The sequence below is a fragment of the Aedes albopictus genome, chromosome 3 (genome assembly GCF_035046485.1).
Source record: "Aedes albopictus strain Foshan chromosome 3, AalbF5, whole genome shotgun sequence".
NCBI lineage: Eukaryota > Metazoa > Arthropoda > Insecta > Diptera > Culicidae > Aedes > Aedes albopictus.
In genome coordinates this window covers 324,246,074-324,257,330 of record NC_085138.1, presented here as the reverse complement: position 1 = coordinate 324,257,330, position 11,257 = coordinate 324,246,074, and the positions used below count along the sequence as shown (strand labels likewise).

At 37.7% G+C, this 11,257-nt stretch overlaps 1 protein-coding gene across 1 annotated transcript in view; it reads right to left on the bottom strand.

The window, feature by feature from the left end:
* LOC109401152 (pre-mRNA-splicing regulator WTAP) overlaps positions 1-11,257 on the bottom strand; it is a 57,602-nt gene that overhangs the window by 29,629 nt on the left and 16,716 nt on the right. The window contains exon 2 of the mRNA XM_062842821.1: positions 8,997-9,575. Coding sequence (XP_062698805.1) covers positions 8,997-9,210 — 214 coding nt within the window. The 5' untranslated portion in view covers positions 9,211-9,575. The remainder of the gene's footprint in view (positions 1-8,996; positions 9,576-11,257) is intronic.

The following is an 11,257-nucleotide window of genomic DNA, read 5'->3' as shown; positions in this document are numbered from 1 at the left end:
AAATTACAAAACAAGACACAGCAAAAAGGGGCTGTCCATAAACCACGTGGTCATGAGGGGGGGGGGGGGGGGTTTCCTCCAATGACCATTTTGTATGGACGAATAAAAAATTTTGTATGGACTAATGACCACGCGGGGGGGGGGGGGGGGGGGGTGGGGGCGGGGGGGGTTGAGAAGTCCCAAAAAAATGACCACGTGGTTTATGGACAGCCCCAAACTTGCAGAGTCGATCTGTCATACAACTTTGTCAAACTATACAGTGATTTGTAATATTTTTGTGGATGGCCAAGCGTTACTCGCAGGTTGCAATTGTATGTTTTTAACAAGTTTGTAAGCCATACAAAACACTACAAGCATACCAGATATCACAGCCCGAAACCATATCTACGAAACGATCCATAGGTAAACAAGCTAAACTCTTTTCCAGCAATCCAAAACATTCTTTCATTACTGTTTATTTATCACTTATTAAGTTTATAGGAACAAATGTTTGTATAATTGAAATTTTATCAAGATTAGCTCGAAGTTAGCCACATAGATTTATTAGAAGCAATAGTTTCACAATAGAAAAATGTTATTCAATATTATGAAGTATTACTAGCAAACGAATGTACTTGAGATAAATGTAGGGAATTATGGGGCAAGATGACCATATGAGGCAAGTTGGTCACTCCGTGTTTTGAGCATCAATTCGCAACATAAATTATTTTTGCGTGGGTTTATGATTTGCGAAAAAAAATACAATTAGTTTAAAAAATTCACTGTTTGAAGTTTGAGTAGGTTGAAAACAGTTTTTTTTTGATAATCGGTTATATGATTTTGAGGATAAATAATGAAATATCATCGTTTATCACAAACTTATATAAGTGTAGAATTGGCTTTTAAGTTAACCCTCTAATACCCAACCCCGCCTTTAGACGGGGTATAGTTTGAGCATTTTTGAAATTTTTGTTTCGTAAAAAATCATTTTTTTAAATTTTTGGCTGATATTTAAGACTGTTCTGTATATCTCAAAATGGTTTTTGGTGTATTTTAAAGCGTATTTACATTTTTTAAAAATCATTGAAAAATTGATGTTTTAGTCACCTTTTAGAAGTCATTGTTTATTTTGTATTGAATCGCTACAATTAACATATTTTAAATTTTTCCCAAATCATTCTATCCTTGTGTAATAGTTTAAGGGAATCGAATACACTCTAAAATTATTTTCCCTAAAATTACACGGAAAATAAAATTTTCTGTGAAAAAAATTTAAAATAATAATATTTCAACAATAATCATAAAATCTCAAAATGTTTTCATCTCAAAAGGCTTTCAGGAAAAATATAAAAGTGTGGGGATGTTCAAAAATAAAAATTAGAAAAATCAAAAACTGAAATTCACGAAATCGAGAATTGAAAAGGATCATCTTCCAAAACATGTTTAAATCGATTTTAGATGACGAAAAATGATATTTAGATCAAAATCAAAAATTTGGGTAATAGAGGGTTAAAATAGGGGAATTCAGGTATTTTGGACAGACCGTTAAGCGTATATAGTTTGGACATTTACGGTAAAATAAAATGGAATTGTCCAAAATATACAGGGTAAAAACACTAGATTTCGCCCCCCTAAAATTCTGCTCTAATCTTCGCCACTTCATACATCAAAAAATGGAAATTGTATAGAGGGGGCGAAGACAAGAACAGTGGCGAAGTCTAGTGCTTTTACCCTACGCGTAACGGTCTGTCCAAATTACCTGAAACACCCTACACGGAAATTAACATTTCGAGGTGTCAGACTTCTGATAAGACGTAATAAAATTCCCTGAATTTTTCAGGTTTTCTAACGGGGTGACTTAATTCTTCCAAGAACTATCTTTGCAAAGCTCTTTCAAAGATAAAACAAAACTCGATTTAGGAATATTTTTGAATTTTTAGCTGTTATTTTTTGTCAATTGATAAGAATTAGGTTAATTTTCCATTTGTTGCACGGCTAAAAACTCGCCTATTGTTGCACACTTCATTTCATTCTTATGCAACAATTGGCGAATTTTTAGCCGTGCAACAATTGGAAAATTACCCTATTTCGACATTTCCACCGACAATTTGTTTTATAGAGAAATATAATTTAAGCGCTTTAAAAAAACACAGGAAAAAAACATGCAGGAGTTCAATTAGTGACTGCAAAGACCATATGATCGTCAGATTCCATAAACGGTTTTGAAGCTAGACTTGAGTGTCGGTGGTACTCTGTGCCGGTGGTGTAGTAATGTTGAGATTTCGATAAACATCCTACAGAAAACTGAAAATAACAACAATTTTAAATAAAACTGAGCGGTACCGATTATCTTGACTATTCCAGTGAATACTTTTCAAGGGATCTTCTAAGGATTAAGGATTAAGTTTCCTTCTTGGGTTTCTACTGCAATTCCTCCTTTAAATTCTTTCGAAGTATCTCACCTTCTTGTGAGTTCTTCTTTGATTTTATCAAAAGTTTTCCCTGGAGATTTGCCGGAGTTTTTTTTCTGGCTTTCTCCGGTTCTGGGACTTCTATTTCCTCTAAGGATTTCTGCATGATGTTTCTTTCTCTAATAGGTTTTTGTGAAGTTATTCGTAAAATTTCACTTAGACTTCTTCTAATATTTTTGTCGAAAATTTCTTAGAATGAATTTCGTAGATTCTTCTAAGATACGTTTCAACAAATACGTCTGGAAAAAATCCCTGCAGCAGCTCTGTGAGCAAAGCAAAAATTAAAGAAATCCTAATAGGAGAACCCAGCTTCCCGGGACAATTTGCGGTAGGGATTCTGGAGGGGAGCTCTGGGAATAGTTCTCAGACAATCTGTAGAAAATAATCTCGGGAGAATCACTGTAAGAAGTCCTGTGAATTACTATGAGGAAAATCCTTGAAAAAGTTCTGAAAGAAATCACGGGAAAAACTCCATCAGAAAATAGGTAATCTTAGATAAAACGTACCCTCGATATGGCAAATTCAATGTGCATTTTACTTTGATACGATACGTACAACATTAAAAAGTTCGAATTTATCCATTTACTAATTGCTTCTCAGATTTAGCGCAAATAGAGACAAAAATAGTGTACCTTATATTGATGGTAAATGTACGTTATGAATAGCCATCAACATCATTTTCAACGTATTTTTAAAACACATTATAAAAATTTCGGATTTTTATGTCAATGTGCGAAAAAATACCAAATCGTGAGGGTCCCATATTAAAAGTACCCGCATAACAGTCCCATTACGAATTCGTGTACCCTGTAATACAGAACTGAACAATGTTGTAGTCAACGTAATATTTTTCACAGTTATGTATTGTGGTGAAAAATAATCTGTGAAAGTTTTGAGATGATCGAAATATCTTTCAAGTTATGACGATTTTTCAAAGTATGGGAGCGGGTTGTCAAACTTCAAACGCTTTTTTCTCAATTTCTACTTTTTACAAATGGGACTGTTATGCGAGTAGGGAGCAGAATACAAGCATAAAAAATATTTGATTTATTTCTCAAGGATTTGATCAAGGATGGAAATCTAGTGATCATGATAGGATCCCAAATGTGTCGCGGTTGGATGGCATCGCGCGATCATAGCAACAACGATAGAATTTTGTCGTCAAGCATTCATAACAAACCATGCTCCGCGAATAATGAATCGCTCGGCATGTGCGGCCGCGATGCGATCGTTATCATGAGGTCGAAATGATAAATTTCGATTTTCGGTCACTTTTTGTGCATTCTTATTGCTGAAGCTTCACGATCTGCATATGAATGTAATATTCCAGATCATGAATTTTGGTTCCGGGTGCAAAAGTTATTATAATCGGGATGAATAAAGTTTATCGCGACTTGTAACATGATCCGATAACGATAGATCCCGCGATAAAGCGTGCATCAGATGTTTGATTGCTCTGTGATACGAGCACAGTGCGAGGGTGTCGTATCATGCTACCGCAAGAGCAACGGCTATCTTTGATTGTTCGTATGGTGTATCATTTATCGTATGAAGTGATTTTCTTCCATCCTTGGATTTGATTCAAACAATCTTTTGACGAAGGATAAATTACCAAATTGTATTGAAATCTGTTTCAAAACTTCATGTTTCATCTTGCCCCACCTGTTTCAAGTTGCCCCGGTGTACCTTAATAATTCTTGGGGGCTGTCCATTTATTACGTAAGGGATTTTTTGCGATTTTTCGACACCCCACCCCCCCTTGTAAGATTTTTTGTATGACAGCCCGAATATTTTTGTATGGCTCGTAAGATTTTTCAAACCCCCCCTCCCCCCAAAAACCCTTACGTAATTAATGGACAGCCCCTTGCAGCAATCCCTAAAAGGCACTCCGGAATAAATCTTAGCATGAGCATGAGCATGAGATGACCGTACAATTCGTAGGTGCTACTCCGTTACTGACCAGAACAGTCAACATTGCACAGGGAACCAAATGGATGGGGCCTTTCCATCCTCAATGTGCAATTTTGAAGGTTCAAAACTTTAAATTGTCAGTACCGGCGCCGGCCACGTAGGCACTCCGGAATAAATCTTAGGGGAGAAAGTCCAGAATAAATGGAGAAAAACTGTGAAAGACATTCCAGAATAAACACTGGAAGGAATTTTCTGAGAGAAGTCCCAGGAAAACTCCGAGAGATATCTCTGGTGAAACTCCAGAAGAAATACCGCGAGCACCTTCAGGTAAGATTCCGGCTGAAATTCCAGGAACTTAGAACTAGAAGAAAACTTATGCAAATTTCTTGAAGAAATTGCAGGAGAAAGTTCGGATGAAATCTCGGGAAGAGCTCCTGCAGAATATTCTTAAAAATCTTTGTAGAAGAAGCTCTAGTAGAAATCTCACTCTTGTGGAAAGTCTGGGAGAAACCCCAGGAAGAACTTTTGGAGAAGTCCCAAGGGGAACACCGGAAGTAATCGAGAAAAATCTTCAAGAGAGAAATTCCGCGGTATCTGGAATACCAAAAAGAAAGGCAATCCATGAAATATTTTGAAAGAAATTCCAGAAAGAAGCTCTAACGAAATTTCTGGAAAAAATCGACAATTTAATGAACTTTGTAGACTTTACTTTTGAGTAGATAAGATGTACAAGTAGTAAAGTTCGTTACTTTTTGAATAAAACCCCCTAAGAACTTCCGGTTTTCCAGTACAGGAACCTCAAGAGGAACTCAGAGTTTTGCTGCGACAACATCAAATTAGCCAAGACATCATTGCTATTCACGCTGTTTGCACCATTTCGTTGCAGAAATGGAGAATTTATTATCTCACTAGCCAAAAGCCAGCTCATTACTTTCAATCTAGTACTCCACTGATAGTTTTATGTTGGTAAAGTTTTCGCATATAAGTTAATAAACATTTTTATAACCTGAGTTTTAATTTACTATTGTAGTCTAGAGCCCTCACACCTATTTATTGCTTCCAGCATCACTTGTTTGCACCATAATTTAGTCTGTAAAGTAGAATACTATAAAATGATATTTGAATAGAGTTATGAAATTAATGAATAGGGTAATGGCATGTAAAATAAGGTTCTTTGGCCAATCGGGAACACGGGTTTTCCCAGCGAGGTTGAAAGTAGAAAGGCAAATAGAGGGATTGTCGTATACTGTATGATGCGGAGAGTACACATTTCGAGTAAAGAAGATGCATTATGAAGGACGTGTTTTGTTCGATACACTAAAGAGGTGGGTAGGGATGCAATGCAACACAATCAATTCGTATCAGAGAGATCTGAAATTAAACGCAACAATTTTTAGAGTTCTTTCACAAAGTAGCACCAACTAGGGTCAGCATGATGTTTTTTCGGTCCTTATTTTTTCTTTTATATTATGAATCTAGTGGATATAAATCATACCAGAGTCGTACACACCACACCCACGATGGACACGTGTGCGAGAGCTCGAGTGAAGATTGCGCGAGCGGTTAGAGAACAGATGAGGAGCGCTGGATCGCAAACTTTCTTCTCGAGTAAATCTCAACCAAAGCCAACGAACGAACACACAGAATGATGCACACGTGGACGGTTAATATCCGGGATCTTGTTTTGTCGCCACCCGGATCCGGTTCGAGCCGAGCAGCGAGAATCCTCCATGCTTTCAGGATGAAGGTTATCCACAGGCAGACGATAGAGAGATGTGATCCTTTGACAGGATTTTCTTCCTGTCGCTGATCTGCACATTTCGCTTTATTAGAAACCCGGTTTACACACTGTTGACACTGTTTGAAACTCTGATTCGCGCGTTTGGACGATGCACTGATTCATTTTTTTTTCTATCACAAAATGCAATTATTTATATTTGATACAGCAGCTGAAACGAAACAATCACGTTGCACTTATTGGGTATTGTGTGAATGCTTACGCTCGTGGATTGCTAAACAATTGCTTTTCGGCGTACTCTTTCTTGCAATTTCTAGCACACATTCACACTCCCTGCTTCGTCTGAAGTAGGATCTTCGCACGGCCCCCAGGCATCATCACACAACATACTTTACATTAGACCGCGTTCATATGGAGCCCCAATTTTACTTATTTCATTTCGGTGCTACGATTTCACAGTTCATTGGCTTTTCGATTTCACTGCAATTTTCTTTATTGATTTTTTCGTGCATTTTTCTTCCTCCTCCTTCAAAATACACTGTCCATGCTTCGGTATACATTTTCTCCATAGTATCCCCCCCATTTAAAATACGTTGGCGACGCCAAGAACGATCACAAACACGACAAAACTGACGACGAACGACGCTGGTTGGATCAATGCAAAACGTGTGATTCTTCGCTATTATTCGTTCAACAATGCCGCTGAACTGCAACAAAGTGCACTTCCACTCGAGGGAAAAACACTGACTCCTTCATATTGCATACCCATATTACTAGGGAGCATTCAATCACGCGGGAATCGAAACGCGAGCGGGGAACACTATTATGACACCTTCCTTTTAAAGCTTTGGCGATAACCAAACACAACACGACCTCGCACTCTTTTTTGCTTTCTTTGCTGCCCTCTGCTTTAGAATTGATTATACAAATATTGTTGAAGTTATTTTTTTTTTCAACTTTGTATCACTTTTCCTTTGTACTATCGATAAGCCCACTTTTCTTCTTCTTTTTTGACGCTGTCTTATCAGTGCCAAACGTAAAACCGAAGCCAACAAAGGTCGCGTTTGTTGCACACTCCAATCTGTAGCAGCAGTCTCTTGGGGTTGTTGTATTCTTTCACTGGCTTACGACGACTTTTTGAAGCTGTTGGTGATTATGATAACACGAATATTATACACACTTACAGTTTTTTCGATGTCTTGCTATTTGAAATGCACTTTTTTAAAAACATATTTTCTTTCGTGTGATTGTTTGAATATGAATTATTTTGTTTCGAGAGACTTGTACAACAAACATCGTAAGTGCAATCATCTTGGTTTTGCTTTTATTCCTAGTAGAATTTCGTAGGTTTATTGGTCATGTGCTTATCGGCGTCAGTCGTTTCGTCACAGAGTGTTGATTCGATTCCCGCTCTGAGAAAACTTTTCGTCAAACGGACAACTCTCCACTGGGTGTTAGTGCGTCCTCCATTGTCTACTGTTAAGATTTCAGTTCAAACATCTTGTTTGATTCGATTGAATTTACATTAGAGTCAAACTGATGTTATTTCTTGAGTTCTTGATAGACCACAGTGATGGCGAACAAATGTTTTATATCTGATGATGGTTGAATGAAGTAGGTCGGAACGTCATGCCAAGACGATTTGGAAAGTATTTTTTCACCGAAAAAAAAAATCATCAATTCTGAAATATAAAACTCAACGGTGACTCAAAGTTGTTCTAATTATGTTTGTTATACCTAACCTACACCGCACCCTTTCCCTACGTTTTGCTTCTACAGAGCCTCTATTTTTCTCTCAATACACAGAAGTACATAGGCAGAATGTGGCCCAAGTCGACACTGTTTTGGCCTGCATTGAGATGAAATAGTTTAGTTTAAATAGTTTAAATTAGTTTTAAGATAATTTGCAATAAGATCATTATAAGATCAGTTGGCAGTACTCAAATAAATTAATAGTTTTAACAAAAGCTTTCTCCTAAAGCTACCATTACTTTGGCTCTTTAAACTAATATAGTATTGAGGCAGTATAAATTTGAAAAATGTAAACAACGTAACAACAAAAATATACAAATAATTTCAGCTGCGTTATGTTCATATGACACCCTTAGTCCAAATAAATGAATGAGTAAAAAACCACAAGTATTTTAAATAGCAAACTACACAATTTACTCTTCTAAATCTGAGACTTTGAAATGAATTGCAAAATAAAGACACAAAGCCTATCAACTTGATGATTGCACGTGATGTTGTTGTACTTGTTATCTCCTACCACTCAATTATTATTGCATAATGTGCTTAGCTGTATTATATACAAACCAATATCGTCCGTCCAAGTAGGCGCAACCGAACGCCGCCGCAAAACAAGAGTTCAAACTGTGTCCACGCGCATGTAAAACCACCGGTCGAAAACCTTACCACTGGCACACTGCTCTATTCTAACATGTTCGCTGTTGACAGGGTGTGATAAGATTTCTCAATCATGGCCTATGAGATATCCCGCACTTGTTTCGCACGCTGCTTGTTTGTCGCTATTAATTCGCGGGATTATTTAATCAAAGCAAACCGTCACCGTTGAGAACCGAGAGTTCTTGCGGTAAACTAGATCACAAACCGAAACTCGCGTCATTCTGTTCTCAATATTTTACTAGAAGATTTTTCAGTAAAAAAAATCATAACTAAAACATCCCGAAAACCGAAAAAGAAACATGATCGGATATAATACTACTGCGAAAGTCTGTTGGGAATTAGTTAAAAGAGCGTCAAGATATCGATTATAGCGTTTGTCCTGCGGTTGTTCTGGACTGCTGGTCTAGTTTGAATCTTTGATATACTTAGATAAAATAGATAGAGAGAATAGTAGGCGAGTCTGTTTTCGAGGCTCGACGATGGATCGGTACCTTCCAGCATACGGCAGTGATACTCCAGAGCTTCGCCGGTGCGCCCGGACTGTGCAACCGCAGGTCCGGCACCGGCACCGGCACCGGCACCAGCTGCTCCTCCAACGTTGGCCGCCGACGAAGAAGTGGCACTGTTCAACGGCGGCGACGACGCGGACAACGACGCACTGTGATCGGTGTCCATAAGATTCGAAGTGTCCTCTGCACTCTGCATTGCCTGCTGTGATTACGGGGGCGATTTATTCTCGCACAGCTTGCTCTGGTTTCTTTCTTTCACTTTTGTATTGAATCAGTTCTGATACCTTTCTTCTTCTTCTCGTTCACACCACCCAAACGAAGTCACCCGTGTGTACCCGATGGGGTGACCAAATGCTCCTACGGCTCCACTTGTGCCTTTTCGTGTATTTTTGCGGCCGCGAACCGTACACGAGCGGAATCACTTACGAAAAAAAAACAACTTTCACTAAATTCTTCTCAGTTGGCTATTTCTCCTTGATCGACAAGCGACACAAATATGAACGGGAACCGTTGGTTAATTTTACAACAGCACACGAGTTCTGTCGACGAATGGATGAGGGTCTGCAAGAATAAGAAATTGAGGTTCGGTAAGTAGGGTGGGGCGGGGCAAGATGGGTCACCTAAGGATAGATCCCCATAACTTTGTAAATACAAATCGTATTGGTTTGTATTCGTCCGCTACTCTTTAATACACTAGTAAGCTATGCTAAAAGTCGATAAAAAGTTCATTGAATACAAAATATGATGTTGAACAAGCAGTTTCAAAAAGTGATCGATTTTGCGCCGTGAAAAAAGGGCGGGGCAAGATGGGTCACCTTTTAAGTAATTCACATTCCCTCAACGAAAAACGTCAAAATATAAGATTTGTTCCGCATTCAGATATGCTCCATATCCATACTGAGTAAACAAGAGCTACTAGTAAACATTTTATAAATTTATTTGGAATATAAGAAACTTTATGATTTGAGTGGTCCTAAAGCGACTTGAAAATCGATGTTTTTACTAAAAAATTATCATAATTTTATGTTATAATTTTGAGCGTTCATTCCGCTTGATTGAAGTCGTTTATGAGATAGTCTTGTAATAAAAAATAAATAACTTTTGAATGCTCCAAAAATACGTTCAAAATTGAAGGTGACCCATCTTGCCCCGCGGCCGTTTATATGGAGATTATATGGAATGTATCGCATAAGAAACATGGCTAAAAATCATTTTATTTTTTATTTCCAATGAGAGTGAATAATTTTTCAATCAATGCCTCAAACTTTTGTATATTCATGCTGGTCATCTAACAAAATTATTACTATAATCAAAACATGAGTAATGCGCCCAAAAATGGCACTGACCCATCTTGCCCCGCGACCCATCTTGCCCCGCCCCACCCTATTATGCTTGTTAAGCCTATGAATTGTTTTGCCAGATAATTTGCTAGAAGAAAATTCATTTGGTATAGACTGTTATCGATTTGTTTGTGCCCAGTTAAGGTGAATATATAACGAAGCCACACCTCGAATTTTCAAGAGCACAAATCTGAAAAACCGAATGCCGGTTTGAGCTGAACAGTTGATCGATTGACCACCCGCTGGTGGTGACCAATTGATCAACTTTTCAGCTCAAACCGACATTCGGATCTTCAGATTTGTGCTCTTGAAAATTCGAGGGGTGGCTTCGTTACCTTAAGCATTAGCTAGCTGTAAAATCACCGCGTATTTTTTTTTCTTTTGAAACAGAGAGACCTAACTAAACTAATCGCTTTTAAAAGTCCTTCAATCCTTGGATTAAAGATATTTTGAGTCACTTGGCAATCGTTTGGCTCATACGTCTAATAAACAGTTCAGAAGCATATTATTGAAATATGATCTTCGACAAACTTGTTGGTTGGCGTTTTTCCTATAATTATCACCAAGGACGCTATACATTAACTCATATATTTGCGGCGTAGTTTACTTTCACGCCATAAATATGAGAGTAAGAACATAGTTTCCTTTGTGATAAAATTAACTTTAGCACAGGGTGGCCGCTCAGAGCGGCAAATAAAATTCCCGAGTTTTTCCCGGTTTTCCCGATAGGTTTTTGAAATTTTTCCCGATTCTAAAATATAATGATTTACAGTGAAACGTAAACGTAACTTACTAAGAAAAATGTAAGAGAATTAATATTGAATATTTCCAAGGCCTTCGATTTAACATAGTTAAATTAAAGCTAAAGTTAAGTTATGTGTTGTTTGTCTCGTATCCAATGAT